Source organism: Ascaphus truei, chromosome 7, assembly GCF_040206685.1.
Source record: "Ascaphus truei isolate aAscTru1 chromosome 7, aAscTru1.hap1, whole genome shotgun sequence".
Classification (NCBI taxonomy): domain Eukaryota; kingdom Metazoa; phylum Chordata; class Amphibia; order Anura; family Ascaphidae; genus Ascaphus; species Ascaphus truei.
Genome location: NC_134489.1, coordinates 14,085,765 through 14,110,226, shown reverse-complemented (window position 1 = coordinate 14,110,226; position 24,462 = coordinate 14,085,765). Strand labels below are relative to the sequence as shown.

General features: G+C 46.2%; 1 protein-coding gene across 5 annotated transcripts in view; it reads left to right on the top strand.

Annotated features, from left to right (window-relative positions):
* The window catches only part of DHX34 (DExH-box helicase 34), a 51,009-nt gene that overhangs the window by 16,374 nt on the left and 10,173 nt on the right, over positions 1-24,462 (top strand). For 4 of the 5 annotated variants that reach the window (XM_075607046.1, XM_075607044.1, XM_075607043.1 and 1 more), the window contains 7 exons: positions 8,620-8,847; positions 9,538-9,711; positions 9,854-9,971; positions 14,859-14,971; positions 15,714-15,986; positions 16,674-16,850; positions 18,143-18,275. In XM_075607046.1, the coding sequence (XP_075463161.1) occupies positions 8,620-8,847; positions 9,538-9,711; positions 9,854-9,971; positions 14,859-14,971; positions 15,714-15,986; positions 16,674-16,850; positions 18,143-18,275 (1,216 nt within the window). The remainder of the gene's footprint in view (positions 1-8,619; positions 8,848-9,537; positions 9,712-9,853; positions 9,972-14,858; positions 14,972-15,713; positions 15,987-16,673; positions 16,851-18,142; positions 18,276-24,462) is intronic. The other variant, XM_075607045.1, reaches the window with a different exon arrangement.

Here is a 24,462-nt window from a genome sequence, read left to right as displayed (position 1 = left end):
CTCTGTGCGTTACATTGCTCTGCGTTAGATCACGGTTATCATAACGCTCTGTGCGTTACATTGCTCTGCGTTAGATCACGTTATCACAACGCTCTGTGCGTTACATTGCTCTGCGTTAGATCACGGTTATCACAACGCTCTGCGCGTTACATTGCTCTGCGTTAGATCACGGTTATCACAACGCTCTGTGCGTTACATTGCTCTGCGTTAGATCACGGTTATCACAACGCTCTGTGCGTTACATTGCTCTGCGTTAGATCACGGTTATCACAACGCTCCGTGCGTTACATTGCTCTGCGTTAGATCACGGTTATCACAACGCTCCGTGCGTTACATTGCTCTGCGTTAGATCACGGTTATCACAACGCTCTGTGCGTTACATTGCTCTGCGTTAGATCACGGTTATCACAACGCTCTGTGCGTTACATTGCTCTGCGTTAGATCACGGTTATCACAACGCTCTGTGCGTTACATTGCTCTGCGTTAGGTCACGGTTATCACAATGCTCTGTGCGTTACATTGCTCTGCGTTAGATCACGGTTATCACAATGTTCTGTGCGTTACATTGCTCTGCGTTAGATCACGGTTATCACAACGCTCTGTGCGTTACATTGCTCTGCGTTAGATCACGGTTATCATAACGCTCCGTGCGTTACATTGCTCTGCGTTAGATCACGGTTATCACAACGCTCTGTGCGTTACATTGCTCTGCGTTAGATCACGGTTATCACAACGCTCTGTGCGTTACATTGCTCTGCGTTAGATCACGTTATCACAACGCTCTGTGCGTTACATTGCTCTGCGTTAGATCACGGTTATCATAACGCTCTGTGCGTTACATTGCTCTGCGTTAGATCACGGTTATCATAACGCTCTGTGCGTTACATTGCTCTGCGTTAGATCACGGTTATCACAACGCTCTGTGCGTTACATTGCTCTGCGTTAGATCACGGTTATCATAACGCTCTGTGCGTTACATTGCTCTGCGTTAGATCACGGTTATCATAACGCTCCGTGCGTTACATTGCTCTGCGTTAGATCACGGTTATCACAACGCTCTGTGCGTTACATTGCTCTGCGTTAGATCACGGTTATCATAACGCTCCGTGCGTTACATTGCTCTGCGTTAGATCACGGTTATCACAACGCTCTGTGCGTTACATTGCTCTGCGTTAGATCACGGTTATCATAACGCTCTGTGCGTTACATTGCTCTGCGTTAGATCACGGTTATCACAACGCTCTGTGCGTTACATTGCTCTGCGTTAGATCACGGTTATCACAACGCTCTGTGCGTTACATTGCTCTGCGTTAGATCACGGTTATCATAACGCTCCGTGCGTTACATTGCTCTGCGTTAGATCACGGTTATCACAACGCTCTGTGCGTTACATTGCTCTGCGTTAGATCACGGTTATCATAACGCTCCGTGCGTTACATTGCTCTGCGTTAGATCACGGTTATCACAACGCTCTGTGCGTTACATTGCTCTGCGTTAGATCACGGTTATCATAACGCTCTGTGCGTTACATTGCTCTGCGTTAGATCACGTTATCACAACGCTCTGTGCGTTACATTGCTCTGCGTTAGATCACGGTTATCACAACGCTCTGCGCGTTACATTGCTCTGCGTTAGATCACGGTTATCACAACGCTCTGTGCGTTACATTGCTCTGCGTTAGATCACGGTTATCACAACGCTCTGTGCGTTACATTGCTCTGCGTTAGATCACGGTTATCACAACGCTCCGTGCGTTACATTGCTCTGCGTTAGATCACGGTTATCACAACGCTCCGTGCGTTACATTGCTCTGCGTTAGATCACGGTTATCATAACGCTCTGTGCGTTACATTGCTCTGCGTTAGATCACGGTTATCACAACGCTCTGTGCGTTACATTGCTCTGCGTTAGATCACGGTTATCACAACGCTCTGTGCGTTACATTGCTCTGCGTTAGATCACGGTTATCACAACGCTCTGTGCGTTACATTGCTCTGCGTTAGATCACGGTTATCACAACGCTCTGTGCGTTACATTGCTCTGCGTTAGATCACGTTATCACAACGCTCTGTGCGTTACATTGCTCTGCGTTAGATCACGGTTATCACAACGCTCTGTGCGTTACATTGCTCTGCGTTAGATCACGGTTATCACAACGCTCTGTGCGTTACATTGCTCTGCGTTAGATCACGGTTATCACAACGCTCTGTGCGTTACATTGCTCTGCGTTAGATCACGGTTATCATAACGCTCTGTGCGTTACATTGCTCTGCGTTAGATCACGTTATCACAACGCTCTGTGCGTTACATTGCTCTGCGTTAGATCACGGTTATCACAACGCTCTGTGCGTTACATTGCTCTGCGTTAGATCACGGTTATCACAACGCTCTGTGCGTTACATTGCTCTGCGTTAGATCACGGTTATCACAACGCTCTGTGCGTTACATTGCTCTGCGTTAGATCACGGTTATCACAACGCTCTGTGCGTTACATTGCTCTGCGTTAGATCACGGTTATCATAACGCTCTGTGCGTTACATTGCTCTGCGTTAGATCACGGTTATCACAACGCTCTGTGCGTTACATTGCTCTGCGTTAGATCACGTTATCACAACGCTCTGTGCGTTACATTGCTCTGCGTTAGATCACGGTTATCACAACGCTCTGTGCGTTACATTGCTCTGCGTTAGATCACGGTTATCACAACGCTCTGTGCGTTACATTGCTCTGCGTTAGATCACGGTTATCACAACGCTCTGTGCGTTACATTGCTCTGCGTTAGATCACGGTTATCACAACGCTCTGTGCGTTACATTGCTCTGCGTTAGATCACGATTATCACAACGCTCTGCGCGTTACATTGCTCTGCGTTAGATCACGGTTATCACAACGCTCTGTGCGTTACATTGCTCTGCGTTAGATCACGGTTATCACAACGCTCTGTGCGTTACTTTGCTCTGCGTTAGATCACGGTTATCACAACGCTCTGTGCGTTACATTGCTCTGCGTTAGATCACGGTTATCACAACGCTCTGTGCGTTACATTGCTCTGCGTTAGATCACGGTTATCACAACGCTCCGTGCGTTACATTGCTCTGCGTTAGATCACGGTTATCATAACGCTCTGTGCGTTACATTGCTCTGCGTTAGATCACGGTTATCACAACGCTCTGTGCGTTACATTGCTCTGCGTTAGATCACGGTTATCATAACGCTTCGTGCGTTACATTGCTCTGCGTTAGATCACGGTTATCATAACGCTCTGTGCGTTACATTGCTCTGCGTTAGATCACGGTTATCATAACGCTCTGTGCGTTACATTGCTCTGCGTTAGATCACGGTTATCACAACGCTCTGTGCGTTACATTGCTCTGCGTTAGATCACGGTTATCACAACGCTCTGTGCGTTACATTGCTCTGCGTTAGATCACGGTTATCATAACGCTCTGTGCGTTACATTGCTCTGCGTTAGATCACGGTTATCACAACGCTCTGTGCGTTACATTGCTCTGCGTTAGATCACGGTTATCATAACGCTCTGTGCGTTACATTGCTCTGCGTTAGATCACGGTTATCACAACGCTCTGTGCGTTACATTGCTCTGCGTTAGATCACGTTATCACAACGCTCTGTGCGTTACATTGCTCTGCGTTAGATCACGGTTATCACAACGCTCTGTGCGTTACATTGCTCTGCGTTAGATCACGGTTATCACAACGCTCTGTGCGTTACATTGCTCTGCGTTAGATCACGTTATCACAACGCTCCGTGCGTTACATTGCTCTGCGTTAGATCACGGTTATCATAACGCTCCGTGCGTTACTTTGCTCTGCGTTAGATCACGGTTATCACAACGCTCTGTGCGTTACATTGCTCTGCGTTAGATCACGGTTATCACAACGCTCCGTGCGTTACATTGCTCTGCGTTAGATCACGGTTATCACAACGCTCTGTGCGTTACATTGCTCTGCGTTAGATCACGGTTATCATAACGCTCTGTGCGTTACATTGCTCTGCGTTAGATCACGGTTATCACAACGCTCTGTGCGTTACATTGCTCTGCGTTAGATCACGTTATCACAACGCTCTGTGCGTTACATTGCTCTGCGTTAGATCACGGTTATCACAACGCTCTGTGCGTTACATTGCTCTGCGTTAGATCACGGTTATCATAACGCTCTGTGCGTTACATTGCTCTGCGTTAGATCACGGTTATCACAACGCTCTGTGCGTTACATTGCTCTGCGTTAGATCACGGTTATCACAACGCTCTGTGCGTTACATTGCTCTGCGTTAGATCACGGTTATCACAACGCTCTGTGCGTTACATTGCTCTGCGTTAGATCACGGTTATCACAACGCTCTGTGCGTTACATTGCTCTGCGTTAGATCACGGTTATCACAACGCTCCGTGCGTTACATTGCTCTGCGTTAGATCACGGTTATCACAACGCTCTGTGCGTTACATTGCTCTGCGTTAGATCACGTTATCACAACGCTCTGTGCGTTACATTGCTCTGCGTTAGATCACGGTTATCACAACGCTCTGTGCGTTACTTTGCTCTGCGTTAGATCACGGTTATCACAACGCTCTGTGCGTTACTTTGCTCTGCGTTAGATCACGGTTATCATAACGCTCTGTGCGTTACATTGCTCTGCGTTAGATCACGGTTATCACAACGCTCTGTGCGTTACATTGCTCTGCGTTAGATCACGGTTATCACAACGCTCTGTGCGTTACATTGCTCTGCGTTAGATCACGGTTATCACAACGCTCTGTGCGTTACATTGCTCTGCGTTAGATCACGGTTATCACAACGCTCCGTGCGTTACATTGCTCTGCGTTAGATCACGGTTATCACAACGCTCTGTGCGTTACATTGCTCTGCGTTAGATCACGGTTATCACAACGCTCTGTGCGTTACATTGCTCTGCGTTAGATCACGGTTATCACAACGCTCTGTGCGTTACATTGCTCTGCGTTAGATCACGGTTATCACAACGCTCCGTGCGTTACATTGCTCTGCGTTAGATCACGGTTATCACAACGCTCTGTGCGTTACTTTGCTCTGCGTTAGATCACGGTTATCACAACGCTCTGTGCGTTACATTGCTCTGCGTTAGATCACGGTTATCACAACGCTCTGTGCGTTACATTGCTCTGCGTTAGATCACGGTTATCACAACGCTCTGTGCGTTACATTGCTCTGCGTTAGATCACGGTTATCATAACGCTCTGTGCGTTACTTTGCTCTGCGTTAGATCACGGTTATCACAACGCTCTGTGCGTTACATTGCTCTGCGTTAGATCACGGTTATCACAACGCTCTGCGCGTTACATTGCTCTGCGTTAGATCACGGTTATCACAACGCTCTGTGCGTTACATTGCTCTGCGTTAGATCACGGTTATCACAACGCTCTGTGCGTTACATTGCTCTGCGTTAGATCACGTTATCACAACGCTCTGTGCGTTACATTGCTCTGCGTTAGATCACGGTTATCACAACGCTCTGTGCGTTACATTGCTCTGCGTTAGATCACGGTTATCATAACGCTCTGTGCGTTACATTGCTCTGCGTTAGATCGCGGTTATCATAACGCTCTGTGCGTTACATTGCTCTGCGTTAGATCACGGTTATCACAACGCTCTGTGCGTTACATTGCTCTGCGTTAGATCACGGTTATCACAACGCTCTGTGCGTTACATTGCTCTGCGTTAGATCACGGTTATCACAACGGTCCGTGCGTTACTTTGCTCTGCGTTAGATCACGGTTATCACAACGCTCTGTGCGTTACATTGCTCTGCGTTAGATCACGGTTATCACAACGCTCTGTGCGTTACATTGCTCTGCGTTAGATCACGGTTATCACAACGCTCTGTGCGTTACATTGCTCTGCGTTAGATCACGGTTATCACAACGCTCTGTGCGTTACATTGCTCTGCGTTAGATCACGGTTATCACAACGCTCTGTGCGTTACATTGCTCTGCGTTAGATCACGGTTATCACAACGCTCTGTGCGTTACTTTGCTTTGCGTTAGATCACGGTTATCACAACGCTCTGTGCGTTACATTGCTCTGCGTTAGATCACGGTTATCACAACGCTCTGTGCGTTACATTGCTCTGCGTTAGATCACGGTTATCACAACGGTCCGTGCGTTACTTTGCTCTGCGTTAGATCACGGTTATCACAACGCTCTGTGCGTTACATTGCTCTGCGTTAGATCACGGTTATCACAACGCTCTGTGCGTTACATTGCTCTGCGTTAGATCACGGTTATCACAACGCTCTGCGCGTTACATTGCTCTGCGTTAGATCACGGTTATCACAACGCTCTGTGCGTTACATTGCTCTGCGTTAGATCACGGTTATCACAACGCTCTGTGCGTTACATTGCTCTGCGTTAGATCACGGTTATCATAACGCTCTGTGCGTTACATTGCTCTGCGTTAGATCACGTTATCACAACGCTCTGTGCGTTACATTGCTCTGCGTTAGATCACGGTTATCATAACGCTCTGTGCGTTACTTTGCTCTGCGTTAGATCACGTTATCACAACGCTCTGTGCGTTACATTGCTCTGCGTTAGATCACGGTTATCACAACGCTCTGCGCGTTACATTGCTCTGCGTTAGATCACGGTTATCACAACGCTCTGTGCGTTACATTGCTCTGCGTTAGATCACGGTTATCACAACGCTCTGTGCGTTACATTGCTCTGCGTTAGATCACGGTTATCACAACGCTCTGTGCGTTACATTGCTCTGCGTTAGATCACGGTTATCACAACGCTCCGTGCATTACATTGCTCTGCGTTAGATCACGGTTATCACAACGCTCTGTGCGTTACATTGCTCTGCGTTAGATCACGTTATCACAACGCTCTGTGCGTTACTTTGCTCTGCGTTAGATCACGGTTATCATAACGCTCTGTGCGTTACATTGCTCTGCGTTAGATCACGTTATCACAACGCTCTGCGCGTTACATTGCTCTGCGTTAGATCACGGTTATCACAACGCTCTGTGCGTTACTTTGCTCTGCGTTAGATCACGGTTATCATAACGCTCTGTGCGTTACATTGCTCTGCGTTAGATCACGTTATCACAACGCTCTGCGCGTTACATTGCTCTGCGTTAGATCACGGTTATCACAACGCTCTGTGCGTTACATTGCTCTGCGTTAGATCACGGTTATCACAACGCTCTGTGCGTTACTTTGCTCTGCGTTAGATCACGGTTATCATAACGCTCTGTGCGTTACATTGCTCTGCGTTAGATCACGGTTATCACAACGCTCTGTGCGTTACATTGCTCTGCGTTAGATCACGGTTATCACAACGCTCTGTGCGTTACATTGCTCTGCGTTAGATCACGGTTATCACAACGCTCTGTGCGTTACATTGCTCTGCGTTAGATCACGTTATCACAACGCTCTGTGCGTTACATTGCTCTGCGTTAGATCACGGTTATCACAACGCTCTGTGCGTTACATTGCTCTGCGTTAGATCACGGTTATCACAACGCTCTGTGCGTTACATTGCTCTGCGTTAGAACACGGTTATCACAACGCTCCGTGCGTTACATTGCTCTGCGTTAGATCACGGTTATCACAACGCTCTGTGCGTTACATTGCTCTGCGTTAGATCACGGTTATCATAACGCTCTGTGCGTTACTTTGCTCTGCGTTAGATCACGGTTATCACAACGCTCTGTGCGTTACATTGCTCTGCGTTAGATCACGGTTATCACAACGCTCTGTGCGTTACATTGCTCTGCGTTAGATCACGGTTATCACAACGCTCTGTGCGTTACATTGCTCTGCGTTAGATCACGGTTATCACAACGCTCTGCGCGTTACATTGCTCTGCGTTAGATAACGGTTATCATAACGCTCCGTGCGTTACATTGCTCTGCGTTAGATCACGGTTATCACAACGCTCCGTGCGTTACATTGCTCTGCGTTAGATCACGGTTATCACAACGCTCTGTGCGTTACATTGCTCTGCGTTAGATCACGGTTATCACAACGCTCTGTGCGTTACATTGCTCAGCGCGTCGTTCTATGTCGCCCGGCGTGTTCTATCATACTGTTGCGTCGGCCGCGGTGTGTTATGTCGTAGATTCTCAAAGGCAACACCACTTAAGAAAGATCCCCGCTAAGCATGTATTAACAAAATATATTTAAAAACAATTTGTCCACGTACATACCAGCACGTAGCTAGGAGCTCCTTTAACTTAATGATGCATATATGCAAATCTGTTTAGGTGCAAGTGGTCACTGTATTATTAGGCTCTATCCAGGGTGAAGATGAGAGCGCTTGCGCGCTCATGCGACTCGCGATCAGGAGTTTGATCGCAATGAGTCTGTTCAGCGCGCCCGTGAGCGCTCGGCGCTCAGCTGCTTGCAGAGACCAATTTGATTGTGCCGCTCGCTCAATGAGGGCGAACCAGCTTCGTGATGTCATGGCCACGCCCACCGACACGCCTCCCACGTGTGGAAAGAGCTGGCCAGGATTTGCCTGGCAAACCTGAGCGCCTGAAGTCACAGCGCGCTCGGTTGCACCCTGGACGAGGCCTTGTACATTGACACACTCTTCTTTATGATTGGTCTGCAGGAGCTGCTGAAATCTCATGGGTTGCTGGAAGAGAGCAGAACCCAAACAGGAGATAGGAACAGCCGTCAGCGACAGCACAAGCAGCGCAAGGAGCTGTATCAGCTGAAGAGGCAGCACGATCGGGAGGACAGGCACAAGCGCAAGGTGCTGAAACTGCAGGATGAAGACGCCGGCTCCTCCAGTGAAGACGGGGAGCCCTCTAACACAGACAAGAGCGTAGATATCCAGGTCTGTGCATTGATACCAGGCGCAGGAAGGAGGGGGATAACATAAAAACATTTTAGGACAGACGTGGCGTTTGTAAGCATTGACCACTTATCGCCCATCGCTAGTCACTATGGCGTGATGTCCACTGAGGTGAATTACTGAATGTTAAAGGAGCAGTTACTCCTAGGACCGAAGTGTACTAATGGCATTGACATCTGGGTGGGTGATTGCATTTTTCCCATATCTGACATCTATACGGTTTTAATTAATTTGTTTAAACTGAAATTTGGGAGCGGTTTGATTTCCTCTGCCTCTCCCTTTCGCCTGATGTCAACGTGTCTTCAACAAGAGTTTGCACAGGCAAAGCCTCCTTATCTCTAATATCTCTCTGATAAGGGCAGGGTTGGATAAAGAAACAAACACGGCCCCATTCCCCACTGCAATTAGTGTACTTTGGTCTTTTGAGGAACTGCATTTTAATGGTTCATAGGTGCCTTTTGTATCTTTCTTTGGTCATGGGGACAAATTGACTGTTCCCTTATTATGTCACAGGAGGAACAGGTTTGAAGGTTCATAGGACACCTTTGATGTTCCAGTATGTCGTCATAGTCACTCATGCCAGTGAGATGGAGTGTCTACAGGTGGCACCCTGCAGTGAGAGGTGTCGGTTCCCTTGTGTCTGTGTGTCACTCTTGCGCGGTCTCCTTGCAGGATGTGAAGTTCAAATTGCGGCATAACGTAGATGAGCTGCAGGCGTCCTCCAGCGCAGCCCAAGGTCTGTCCAGCCAGCAGCTGTCCCTGCTGAAGCTTATCGTGTGCCGAGGGCTGTACCCACAGCTGGCAGTGCCCGACGCCTTCAACAGCAGCCGAAAGGACTCTGACCAGGTGACAATGTACACACTTGTGTAACAACATTATATGAAAGAGCGGGCTTACCATTTAACCCATTAAACACGTCACTGTCCTTTTAGTATACTCCTACACATTTTCTCTGGCTGTAATAATGCTCATCGTCTTCTCCCGTTAGGTCTTCCATACGAAGAATAAGCAGGGCGTCGTTCTGCACCCAACGTGCGTGTTCTCCAGTAACCCGGACCTGCTACAAGTGGAGAACGTGGAGGAGGATTCTAGTGCAGCTCAGACAGGTACTAACCCCTAGTGATGTGAAGCTCATATAATACCAGAGATAACTGGTTCAGATTCCAATAACTGTTATTGCTGATGAGTCTAAGCAAGCAACATAAACTAAAAAATGGAGTGGGTGTCCTAACTGATTTTATGGTATAAGAATATATTTAGCTCATATGGCACAGACGGTGTATACAGCGCTGTGTACATAATCTTGCAGGCGCAATAAATCCCTGTCCTGAAAAGCTTTCAATCTCTTTTTCGTACCTGAGTCACAGGGATACAATATGACTTGCTGAAGGTCACCGAGGGCTGAAACTGGCATTATAACTTGTGCTACTAGGCCACTCCATCAGATGATAATATACTTTTATATGGACTCGTCATGGAATAATAATTGAGGTTGTGCAGACTAAGCAACATTTTGAAAATAAATTCAAGGAGATTAATTAGATTATGGGACGGGGATATGATTACTATTTACAATATGTCCAAGGGCGATACCAAAGAACTTTCAACCCGCGGACAGTGCACATGACACGGAGTCTCCCTTGAGATTAGAGAATTGGACATTTCATCAGCAGCAAAGGGAAGGGTTCGTTCCAGTAAGGGCTGTGACCATCCAGGATTTACTACCCATGGAGACTGTGATGGCAGATACAGTAGACGTCTTTAAGAAAAGGGTAGACATCTTTGTAGAAAGGCGAGCTATACAGGGGAATGCCAAATAAATTAAACATAGGAAGGATGTTGACCCAGGGGCAAATCTAATCTCCATTATTGTGGCCAGAAAAATGTTTCCCCCTAAAGAGACATAATTGGCAAATTATATACCTATAATCTTAGAACAGAACTAAAAAAAAATTTGACGTAAATATATATCAGATCAAACTATTAATTAAGTGCCAGGAGAACAAGGACCTCCAAGCACTCAGAAATAGACACGAATTTACAATTTGTAGTACTGATTATAATTGGCAAAGGTTTCACTTCAATTTTTTTATTTTATTTGCCTTCCTCGGGTTCAAATGAACTAGACATATCTTGCCCAGTTACTGTAGAATGTAACAAAGGTTGAACTCTATGGATATACAGTATGTCATTTGAACCTTTCCGACTGTGTACATAATATTAGAAGTTCTGTTGACTTTAAGGTTTCACTACAGACTTGATTGAACATGGAAGATTTTGCAGTGGCAGATACATGTGCCCAAGGGAAGCATGCAGGAAGTGACTTCACTGCAGACCATCTCTGGGATACTTTCTGTCTTGTCATGAGCTCCTATCATTTGCCTGCGGCCCCATCTGAAGCCGGGAGGTGCCACCCTGTGGGGAGAATTGTTGACACGCCCCCTTGTTTTGCCTTTGGGACCCCCCATTCTCCCATGGGTTTGGTCCCCAAAATAGCCCATCAGAAAAAAAATAAGGATGGTTAATTCCGTGTAACATACAGTACAGTATTAATTGGGTTAATGGCCCTTTTCTGTCACTTTCTTGGACCCTCTCTGTCGCTTGTTTTTCTGTGCCAATTTCTGTACATCCGGGGTCGCTATCCTTGGAGAGATCTGAATGTGGCCTGATGTTGTTGGACAGCAGTTGTACGTTTTCTTGTCTGTATGGATTCTCGTGTGTGTATATATAGGAAACAAAAAGAAAGGTACGCGAATCGCACCGCAGGATTAAAATTGATACTTTAATACAAAGAATATAGCCAAACAAAAAATACATGAATAAGGTCTTCACAAAAGACCACACCAAAAAACAAGTGATAACAAAAATAATAAAAACAAATACCAATCCCACAAACCTAGAAGGGACCACGTGAGTGGGAATACCCCCATACAAGCTCACTAAGAACACGAGATGTGGGTGGGTAACACAACCAGAATAGCAAGAAAGCTCAAGTGAAAGCCTCAAAACACCCTGGTACTGTAAGTACGCCGAGGGGAAGGAACACTAACCGTGAGAGAGGTCGGCAAGCGCGACCACGTAAAGGGTCCGGACGCCGTGACCGCACCGCAGATGTAGAGCTCAACTCTCTCTCAAAGGCAGCGTCTCTCCAGCCGGCGTACACATGCGCAGTTATGTCACAGGAGGAACAGGTTTGAAGGTTCATAGGACACCTTTGATGTTCCAGTATGTCGTCATAGTCACTCAGAACAACCTCCCGTGACATCTACGCGTTTCGCACCGCATGCTTCTTAAACGCGTAGATGTCATGGGAGGTTGTTTTGCGCATGTGTACGCCGGCTGGAGAGACGCTGCCTTTGAGAGAGAGTTGAGCTCTACATCTGCGGTGCGGTCACGGCGTCCGGACCATTTACGTGGTCGCGCTTGCCGACCTCTCTCACGGTTAGTGTTCCTTCCCCTCGGCGTACTTACACTACCAGGGTGTTTTGAGGCTTTCACTTGAACTTTCTTGCTACTCTGGTTGTGTTACCCACCCACAGCTCGTGTTCTTAGTGAGCTTGTTTGGGGGTATTCCCACTCACGTGGTCCCTTCTAGGTTTGTGGGATTGGTATTTGTTTTTATTATTTTTGATATCACTTGTTTTCTGGTGTGGTCTTTTGTGAAGACCTTATTCATGTATTTTTTGTTTTATCTGTACATTGTCTGTTTTTTTTAGTCCCTTCATTGGGCTATATTCTTTGTATTAAAGCATCAATTGTAATGCTGCTGTGCGCTTCGCGTACCTTTCTTTTTGTTTCCATTGGGAGACTCCCCCTTTGTTGGGGGTTCTCTCCCTCTATAGGGGCTTTGTGAGGAGTGACCCCTTACGTGTTAGCTGCAAGCGGATTATACCATTTACAGGATTGACAGCTCGAGTGCAGAAACCTATTTGCTTTGCTTGTGTATATATAGGTGTTAGTTTTTATGGAAGATCACATAAATGTATTGGTTTTATATATAATTACGTCTAAGGGTTGTATAGATCTCCGGGGTCCCCTTTGTTCTGTGTTATTTGATATGCACCTACAGGGGCCGACAGATTTTCCAAGGCCCAGGACTAGAGTTTCCGACAGGGCCCCCACATGGCGTTTTTGCGAGCCCCCCCATTTCACACCTATTTCCCCATCTTCCCATGTATTTCTCTCCCCCCCCCCCCCTCCATATCCCACTCTTACCCCCTCTCCCTCATTCTCTCCCCCCCTCACCCTCTCTCTTACTCCTGCTCTTACACCCTTCTCACTCTTCCCTCCTCTCCATCGATGACGCCCCTCTCACTCATTCCCCACCCCCCAAATACATACAACCCCCCCCCCCAAAAAAAAACACATACAAATCCCCCCAAATACATACAAAACACACTCTTACCTTGGCGATGGTCTCCCACGCTGTGTGGGCCTCTATCACTCTCCCACGCAGGGCCTCTCATGCGTGTGCAGATATCAGAGAGCGGCCCTGCTTGGGACAGTGAGGAAGTCCCACAACTGGGGTGAGCTGGGGCCCGGTGGCCATAAGAGCAGTTGTCACAACTTCTTTGACTCTCGTTGACCATCGGGCCCCGGATCTTTCCAGCTGCAAGCCTGACTCACTGTCCCATGCCGAGTCTCTCTCCGATTCTGGCGCACGCCAAACGCCGCTCTCATGCCAGTGCTGCCGGAAGCTGGACCCAGCTTTCGGCACGTGCCCACATTAGAGAGGCCCGGCGCGCACCAGTGGGCAGAGAGCTTGAGGGAGAGGCAGGCCTGCAGCCACCGGGCCCGGGACCCATGTTCCGGCTCTCCCGCCCCCCCCCCCCCCCGCCTCCTTGTCGGTGGCCCTGTGCACCTGTGAGGTTTTTCGAGTTACAACACACACAGATGCAGCCACCAGTATCCGATCACTTGCCTGGGTAAAAACTAAGCCATCTCACTGTACATGCCTCAGCATTTCTGTGAGATTCTGCAGCCAGACTAATGGCCCATCGGATTAACACAGCAGGGGTCCCATTCAGTTTGAATGGGACTGCAGGGACCCCCCACTGTGTTAATCCGATGGGCCATTAGTCTGGCTGCAGAAATCTCACAGAAATGTTGCAGTTTATTGTGAGATTGCCCCAGTTTTTCCAAGGCAGGTGATTGGATACTGGTGGCTGCATCTGCAGATATAATAATCAAACTGTGAGTGACAATCTTGGGACTTGGAATATATGTATACAGTATTTGTATGCATACTACCTCTGCTGAGACTACGCCACAAATCCACCAGCCTTTCAGTGAAGGACTTTGTCACAGTTTCCATGAGCCTCCAACTCGCAACATGACCTTGTTCTAGCACTTCTCTTTCAATGTATGTTTGTATGTGTATTTATTTTTGCATGTGTTTCTGTGGTGTGTATATATAAATGTGTAGCACCCAAGAGGGCGCTGCATGTACAAACACTGGGTATAATACTAAAGCATTTTGTACTTGAAATGTAGCATCTGTAGAGAGAGCCATCTAAAGTGGACGATCCATGGTTTGATTCCCAGTGTTCACTCTTTATGACCTTGAGCAAAGTTACTTTATTTCCCTGTGCCCAAGGAACCTAAATTATATTGGCTGCATACAGTCATATACAGCCCTGCTTTAGAAGTAAAACAATATTATTATTATTATTATTATTATTATTATTATTATTATTAATATTGGGCTACAAGACCAAAAAACATAAATAAAAGGGTAAAAGAGAATTATTCCAGAATTCAACCGGATATTAAAGGAATATTTAGGAAACGGTCCCGTAAGTGAAGTTGGTTATAGCTAATCTTAATGTTACTCCTCCTGTTACCGTCATGAGTGGTCATGTAATTACCCAGAATCCCTGGCTGTGGTGGAAGCACTATATACTGTGACAGTTTGGGGACCAGCGTGACACGTGAATGTGCCCTTAAATGTTCTTTATCATCAGAATAAACACAGCGTGTGTTTTCTTCACCAGCAGACTCCAAGACCAAAGGACAGAGCAGCCGACATCAGATTTTGGGGTTTGTATCTCTCCTGGAAACGAACAAGCCTTACCTGCTGAACTGTGTAAGATTGCCAGCTCTGCAGGTCAGTGTTCTGTATTCTGTGTTGAGTACATTATAGGGAGACAGGCGTTTTACCTCTCCAGTGCTGAAGGGGTCAGCAATGTTTTGCTTTGTAATGCGTTGCCAGCCCTGTTGACACAGGGGGGATGTTAAATGTAAATTAACATTAATTTGCTTTGACTTATTAGTAGTACCCAAGGTTCTTATTGTGGTGGGACTTGCACCTTTTTCTCCAAGGGATCAAAAAATTGTGTGTATGCATAAGTTTATAGGCATATGCGTATGTATACACACACATACATACACACCTATAACACATACACACTTACACCACACACATACACACTCACACCACACACATATACAACTACACCACGCACATACACAACTACACCACGCACATACACAACTACACCACGCACATACACAACTACACCACACACATACACAACTACACCACACACATACACAACTACACCACACACATACACAACTACACCATACACACCTACACAACTACACCATACACACCTATACAACTACACCATACACACCTACACAACTACACCATACACACCTACACAACTACACCATACACAACTACACAACTACACCATACACAACTACACCATACACACCTACACCACACACACCTACACCATACACACCATACACACCTACACCACACACATACACACCTACACCACACACATACACACCTACACCACACACCAGTAATTGCGATTGTATTGTCTTTGTAACAGGGTCTTCTGCTCCTTGCACGCTCCCTGGATACCAGCGCTGACTGTTGCCGCATTGTGTGCAATGGATGGATAGAGATTACTGTGGAGGATCCCGAGTGCGCCCTGCGGTTGATTTCGGACGCGGTGCATCTGCGGTTGGCCTGGGAGAAGCTGCTGAAGTCCAAGCTGGAGAAGTCTTTCAGGAGAGAGGACGAGGACGGCGACGATACGAGGGAGAGAAGGCGGCAGATAGAGCGCTTGGGTCGGAGTTTGCTCGATTACATGAGACCAAAGGTGAGTAAGGGTTATCGTATTGCCTTTGAAGTGGGTGAGAGCGGATGGAGGGCAAGCTTTTATTGTGGTTGACCCCCCTAGTGCCTCAGATGCCTAAATTATATTGTAAGCTCTTCAGCGCAGTGACTTGCCAGGTTTGCAAAATTCTATGTACAGTACAATGCTGGATACACTGTCGGAGCTATACAATAATATTAAATCTACAATTCCACCCATATCAAGTACATGCGGCACTCAAAGCAACGAGACTGCCAGGTTGCTGAGATATTTAGTGTTTCATTTTTGCCACCACCTGCGAGGAAAAACAAAGATGGCTGCGGGACCACCCAATTGGAAGCTGCAATGTCCTCTGACGGTGATGTCACCACTTTCTATTGGCTGCCAGAGGGAGGCTGACCCCAGCGGGGTAACATTGTTTCTTCTGGAGAAGAATTCTTGCATGCGAATTGTAACATTAAATATCCTGGGAGCTGCAGGGTCCTTGGAGGTGTAACTGCTGCCGTTCAGCCCCAGGAGAAGCCTTGTTCCAAGTAAAATAACAATTCTCCTAGTTAAAACCCTGAATTATTTATGCAACAGGAGTGCCACTAACTTATTCTTGACACACCATGAGTACTGCTGCTTAATGTTGACGCACCAGGAGTACATGATGTGTGTGAGTTTGACTCCCTTGCTGTGTTGTTGCAGGCAGTGTATAGCATGCGCAGACTGGCTGGTGTAGAGACCCAGAACCTGTACGTGGGACCTCAGACAGTCGACATCGTTCCCAGCCTGCCCGGGGTGTTCAGCAATGAGGACATGAAGCCTGATCCCATAAAAGGCGGATACAATGTGACCAGCTTCCTGACTTACAACTGTCTGACTGTGAGTGTGGAAGAGCTGAGTGACCAGCTCAGTGCATCTATACCTACTGTAGTATTAGGACCTCTGGCACACACACACAAACACACACACACACAAACACACACACACAGATTCACACAGTGCACAATGACTCTGATACACACATACTGATATATATACATATCCATACATGCACATACACTGCTATATACACGCGTGCGCACACACACTGATATATACATGTGCACACACACACTGATGCATATACATACATACACACACAGATATACACACCCACTGATATTCACGCCCACACTGGACCCACACATTGACACAAGGTGTCAATGCTAAAACAGAAGTTTAGAAGGCAGAAAAAAAGGGATGTCCCATTCCCACCCACCCTTATCTAAATCTGTTTTTTTTTTTCCTGCCTTCTAAACCTCTGTTTTAGCCGTAGATTCCTTTGCAAATTAGTATTGCCGACCTGAGGAAGAGAGGAGAACTCTCTCAAGCTTGTCCTATGACATAAATTGTTAGTCCAAATAAAAAAGGTGTCACCTAATACTGAAGAACTCATTTATTCTGCACTATCGCAACTGGACTAACACGGCTATTTCCATTTTGTGTGTGTGTGTATTATATGTATATACATACATGCGCACACATTGATTTATTTATATATATGTGTATATAATGGAAATATTACTATATGCTCATTTGCATGTCTTGGACAGGTCTGCAACCCCGCCTTTCACCATTATCACCCAGCACTTCCACTGCAGCAAGGGATTCTGGGAAATAATATGCAAATTATCACACCTTTCGCTTCAAAACCATATAACATGGTCCCCTGTAAGCTTTTGCTTGCTGCATTTCACAACTCTGAGCTGTTTGCTCATTTGCATGTCATTTCCCAGAATCCCTTGCTGCAGTGGAAGCACTGTGCTGGGTGATAATGGTGAAAGGTGGGGTTGCAGACCTGTCTAAGACATGCAAATGAGCACACAGTAATATTTCCATTTGCTATATGCTTTGCTGTGGAGCGTTTTTGTCACTTTTTTTTACCATATATATTATATGGTAAAAAGCATATTATTGGTTTAAAGAACCTTTTACTTTTGCTGCTGATAATCTCCTTTTCATTTAATAAGGGATGACGCCGTGTCAATATAGGCAGCACATTACAAAATACATTTAAAATATAGGGAATAATTGCATAGCAACGCATTACAGTTAAAGGGTTCCCTGCGTACCAGAGAGATCTTATAATGGTAGGGATCCGGTGGTAATGGGTGTATGCTGTTTGTGTGCAGAGCAACACGGATCTGTACAGCGACTGCCTGCGCTCATTCTGGACCTGCCCTCGCTGTGGCCTGTACATGCCGTTCACGCCCATGGAACGTATGGGCCACGAGAACAGCTGCAGAGAGGAGACCAGCGACCAAGGTAAGGGGAAGGCGGCGTTCCATTTCCAGCCGCTCTGCACACCGGAGACGCACAGTAGACATGAAGAAGTCCCAGTTGCAGGTTGATACCGTGAGAGCAGCCGAAACGGGAGCGGTGATGTTGTATTGGAGAAAGTCTCACATGTTCTTGCGCGATGCAGGAGTTTCTGGCTGGGCATTTGTTCACGGCCTGTCTCGTGTACCCTGGGGAATGTCGCCTACTTAAAGTAGCTGCGATTCCATATTGAGCACTCTTATAGACTTGTCTCGTCAGTGAAAAGGTGCAGAGAGAGCACGCAGTGGAAGGAAAGCGGGCGTCATACAGTTTTGAAGTGCTACATATTTGCTTGTAGATGGTCCTTTGCCTAAATGTGTGTGATTGTACCTGTATGAGCGTGTATAAATGTGTGTGATTGTACCTGTATGAGTGTGTATAAATGTGTGTGATTGTACCTGTATGAGTGTGTATAAATGTATGTGATTGTGTCTGTATGAGTGTGTGATTGTGTCTGTATGAGTGTGTATAAATGTATGTGATTGTACCTGTATGAGTGTGTATAAATGTGTGTGATTGTGTCTGTATGAGTGTGTATAAATGTGTGTGATTGTGTCTGTATGAGTGTGTATAAATGTGTGTGATTGTGTCTGTATGAGTGTGTATAAATGTGTGTGATTGTGTCTGTATGAGTGTGTATAAATGTGTGTGATTGTGTCTGTATGAGTGTGTGATTGTGCCTGTATGAGTGTGTATAAATGTGAGTGATTGTACCTGTATGAGTGTGTACAAATGTGTAAAAGGTGCTAAGCTTTAACACGACCGAAGTCTGTCAAATGAAAGTCCGCTACGATGTGCTAAAGCTCAGCACCCTTTAGTCAATATGGGCTTCTGTCTTTACCTCTCTCTCTCTCCCATCTGTCTTTCTCTCTGTGTTTCTCTGTCTCCCTGTGTAGATATTAATACTGTACAAGGTCTTCTTTTATTGATCTTTTTCTCCATCTGTTTCTACTCTTTTTTTTTTTTTTTTTTTCAGGGGTACAGCTTTTACATTATTTGTCTTTACAGCGTTTTCATTGTTTGTTTTCCTTTGATATTACTTGATAGATCAAAGAAAGTCAGCAAAATACAATTTTTTTTTGGTTCTTTCTCCATCTGTCTGCATATCTATCTGTATTTCCCCTCGGTTTGCCATCTTATTCTATCTCTATGATTCTATGTTTATACTAAAAATAAGAAACATATATATATATATTTTGTCGCATTCTCTGTGTCTCGATCTTGAGTGATGTGCCGCTCTGTCGCTATCTTTCTGTCTCTTATTTCTCTTTTTTTTTCTCTATGGGGCAGTGTGACAAACGGCTTACTCCGGGGCTCCGTCGTTTGTCCGGGACTGTTTAGAACACGGTCTTTTAGGGTAGGTTAAATGATGAGGCGTCACGTACTGTTCCTTTAAACAGGCTATGCCTGGTTTATTCAGTCCCAGGCACTGAGACTGCCACAGTGCATACAACAGAAAACAGATCAAAACAAAAGCTGCTCACCTGAGCGATAACTTAACTTAGATATCCCTGACTCAGGGTTGGAAGTGGCTTTTCCACTTCCAACATCAAAACACGGTACTTTTGCAGTCTTACACAAATGAACAGAAAGATTGAACCTGTTTGGGGAAGAGGCTTCTCCCCTCTGTAGTTCAGCAGCCTTCCAGCCTCCTGGCTCTTGTGGGGAGACCAGAGCAAACAGGAAATCAGTCTTTCATACCTGATTCCTAATTAGCATGACAGGTGACAGAAATCAGGCAGCAGACAAACTCTGGTCTGGATCTCTCATCCCTCAGTTCCAGCGCTTGCCAAACTGTGGGATGGAGTGTATGTATTATAAGGCTGCACTCCCAGGCCAAACAGGATAGAAACTGTCTAGTATCCTGGGAGCCCTATATACGGAATTTATTACCATCCCCTGGTTTCTGTCACATATCCTCCCCCCCAGCTCAGACCTCGAGGGATGAGCGACCATGGATATTAGGGAGTGCATCCTTGACAACCCGTCAGCATTGCCATGTTTGTGCCCTGACCTGTGTTCCACAGAAAATTTAAAGGGTTGTAGGCTTAGGAACCACCTGGTCACTCTAGCATTCTTTTCCCTGTTTTGACACATCCAGGTAAGGGGTGCATGATCTGTGACCAACCGGAATTTTCTCCCCAACAGGTAGTATTTGAGCGTCTCTACAGCCCACTTTATTGCGAGACACTCTTTCTCTACTATGGAGTAATTTTTCTCCTGGGGATTTAGTTTCCTACTTAAATAAAGGATGGGGTGCTCCTCACCTTGAGACTCCTGGGAGAGTACCGCCCCCAGCCCTACCTCAGATGCGTCGGTTTGGACTACGAACTCTTTGGAGAAGTCAGGTGTGACCAACACTGGTTGGGCACAGAGAGCTTCTTTCAGGCTTCTAAAGGCCTGTTCGGTTTCGGGGGACCACTTTACCATTAGCGGTCCTCTTGCTTTTGTGAGGTCAGTTAGTGGGGTTGCCTTAGTTGCAAAATTGGGAATAAACCTTCTATAGTACCCAATTAACCCCAAAAAGGTCCTTACTTGTTTTTTTGTAACTGGCCTTGGCCAATTTTGTATCGCCTCCACTTTGAGTGTTTGGGGTTTGAGTAAACCTCTGCCAATAGAATATCCCAGATACTTGGCCTCCTCCAGACCAATAGTGCATTTAGCGGGGTTAGCAGTTAGTCCAGCAGACCGGACTGCGTCAAGCACAGCTTGGACCTTTGGAAGGTGGGATTGCCAATCTTCACTATGGATTACCACATCATCCAGGTAGGCGGCAGCATACCGAGCATGTGGTTTTAAAATTTTATCCATCATTCTTTGGAATGTGGCGGGAGCTCCATGTAAGCCAAAAGGCAACACCTTATACTGAAAGAGGCCGTCTGGGGTTGAGAAGGCTGTCTTTTCTTTTGCCCTTTCTGTGAGGGGAACCTGCCAGTACCCTTTTGTTAGGTCTAGGGTTGTGAGATATCGGGCTTTGCCCAGTCTCTCTACAAGTTCATCTACCCTGGGCATAGGATAAGTATCAAATTTTGACACCGCGTTTAGTTTCCGGTAGTCATTACAAAACCTTGTTGTACCATCTGGCTTTGGGACTAAGACTATAGGGCTGTTCCACCCACTTTGGGATTCCTCAATTACACCTAGTTTTAGCATTTTTTTAACCTCTAAACTTATAGCCTTTCTTTTGGCCTCTGGGATTCGGTACGGTTTAAGGTTAACTCGGACCCCCGGTTCAGAGACTAGGTCATGTTCAATTACGCTAGTTTTACCTGGCCGTATAGAGAAGATTTCTTTGTTTCTTTTCACTAAATTCTGAACCTCTCGTTTCTGATGAACAGACAGGGTTTCAGCTATGCTAACCTCTGGGTCAGTTTCTTGATTCTCTGACGGACCTGGGGGTACTAGGGTTAACAAGACTTCTCTATCTTTCCAGGGCTTGAGTAGGTTTATATGGTAAATTTGCTCAGGTTTCCTCCTACCTGGCTGTCTTACCTTATAATTTACTTCTCCCACTCTTTCCAAGACCTCATATGGCCCATGCCATTTAGCAAGGAATTTACTCTCCACGGTGGGAACCAGAACTAGTACCCTATCACCTGGAGAAAAAATTCTGACCCTAGCACCCTTATTATATGTATTCCTCTGTGCTTCTTGAGCTTTCTCCATGTGTTCCCTCACTATGGGTAGGACTGCAGCAATGCGGTCCTGCATCTGGGCAACATGCTCTATTACACTTCTGTAAGGGGTAACCTCGTGTTCCCAAGTCTCTTTGGCTATATCCAGTAAGCCCCTTGGGTGTCGGCCATACAATAGTTCAAACGGGGAGAAGCCAGTGGATGATTGGGGAACTTCCCTAATGGCAAATAACAGGTATGGTAACAAACAATCCCAGTTTTTCCCATCTTTATCAACCGCCCGCCGTAACATGCTCTTTAAGGTTTTATTGAACCTTTCCACTAAACCATCTGTTTGTGGATGATAGACTGAGGTTCTGAGATGCTTGATTTTTAGGAGTTTACATAGCTCTTTCGTTACTTGGGACATAAATGGTGTTCCCTGGTCAGATAGAATCTCTTTAGGAATCCCGACCCGGGAAAACAGAACTACTAACTCTTTTGCTATGTTTTTAGCTGAGGTGCTACGTAGGGGAACTGCCTCCGGATATCGGGTGGCATAATCTAATATTACCAATATATGCTGATGTCCCCTAGCAGACTTTATTAGGGGTCCTACTAGATCCATAGCAATCCGGTCAAATGGTACCTCTATTATGGGAAGGGGTACCAATGGGCTGCGGTACGCCTTGAACGGGGCGGTGATCTGACATTCTGGGCATGAGGAACAATAATTCGTAATTTCTGCCAGAACCCCAGGCCAATAGAAGCTTCGGAGAACCTTTTCTTTTGTCTTTTCCACCCCTAGGTGTCCCCCCAATGGATGACTATGTGCGAGGTGTAATACTACGTTACGGAATGTCCGTGGTACCAACAATTGTTTAGTTGTAACTGATTTCCTTTTATCAACCCGATATACTAGGTCGTTCTCTACCTCGAAGTAGGGGTAAGCAAGTGACCTATCTGGTTGGCCAGGAGTACTATTCTGGTCCCGTATATTTCCCCTTGCTACCGCTAATGTGGGGTCCTCCCACTGGGCCTTCTTAAAACTCCCAGGACTGACCTCTAGGTCAGCGAGGGTCTTATCCGGTTCTGGGGTGGTAAGTGTCTGCTCAACATCTTGATTTGGGGTATTCCCTACCAAAGTAGTGATGGGGAAGGGAATTTTACAGCACTCCTCCTTTTCCCCCTTCTTATTTGGGCCCTCGTCAACCTCCATTTCTGAAAAAGGGAAAGGATTTGTTTCTTCTAATACTTCGTTATGGTCCGCTATTGAACTCTGGGCGCTATTCTGAGCGGGGGACCACATTTTTAGAAAATGGGGAAAGTCGGTCCCTATTAACACATCATGTGCCAGTTTGGGTACAATACCCACCTTGAAATCTAAAGAACCAAACTCTGTTTCAAAAAAAACATCAACAGTGGAATATTCATGATTATCCCCATGTATACAACAAATTGCCACTCTTTGTGAACTGTTTCCCTGTTTCTTCTTAATGGGCAAGAGGTATTCGGACACTAGTGTGACCATGCTCCCAGAGTCAAGAAGTGCCCGAACCCTCTTACCATTAACCTTTACAAATGCCCACAGATGGTTATTCAAGGGGTCCTCTGGGCTAGGGCCCATACACTGGGACAACAGCGAATAAGGTTCCACGCTGTTGCATTGCATGGGCTCATCATTTAGTGGGCAGATTTTTGCTGTGTGGCCCCTCTCATGACAATTTACACATTTAGGTACATAGTCTGTGTCCCACTTAGAGCCTTTTCCCGGCTCCCCATGTTGGCTATTGCCCTTAGTGTGCGAACCACTGTTGCTGGTTTGCATTCGCCTGTTGCTGGTTGGCATTCGCCTGTTGCTGGTTGGCATTAATCTCTTGCTGGGCTATTAGCAGCTGTTGCTGGGCTGCATTCGTCTGCTGCTGGTTTGCATTAGTTTCTTGCTGGGCTATTAACAGCTGTTGCTGGGTTTCATTCGCGTCTTTCTGGGCAGCGACATTGCGTACCAGCGCACCCACCACGTCTTCCATCTTGTTTGCAGAGGATGAAAAAACTTTTTTTTTTTTTTTTTTTTTTTTCAAAATTCTTCAACCCGCAGACCCCCTAGTGCTCTGCCCGCATTCTCCACCATATGTGACAAACGGCTTACTCCGGGGCTCCGTCGTTTGTCCGGGACTGTTTAGAACACGGTCTTTTAGGGTAGGTTAAATGATGAGGCGTCACGTACTGTTCCTTTAACAGGCTATGCCTGGTTTATTCAGTCCCAGGCACTGAGACTGCCACAGTGCATACAACAGAAAACAGATCAAAACAAAAGCTGCTCACCTGAGCGATAACTTAACTTAGATATCCCTGACTCAGGGTTGGAAGTGGCTTTTCCACTTCCAACATCAAAACACGGTACTTTTGCAGTCTTACACAAATGAACAGAAAGATTGAACCTGTTTGGGGAAGAGGCTTCTCCCCTCTGTAGTTCAGCAGCCTTCCAGCCTCCTGGCTCTTGTGGGGAGACCAGAGCA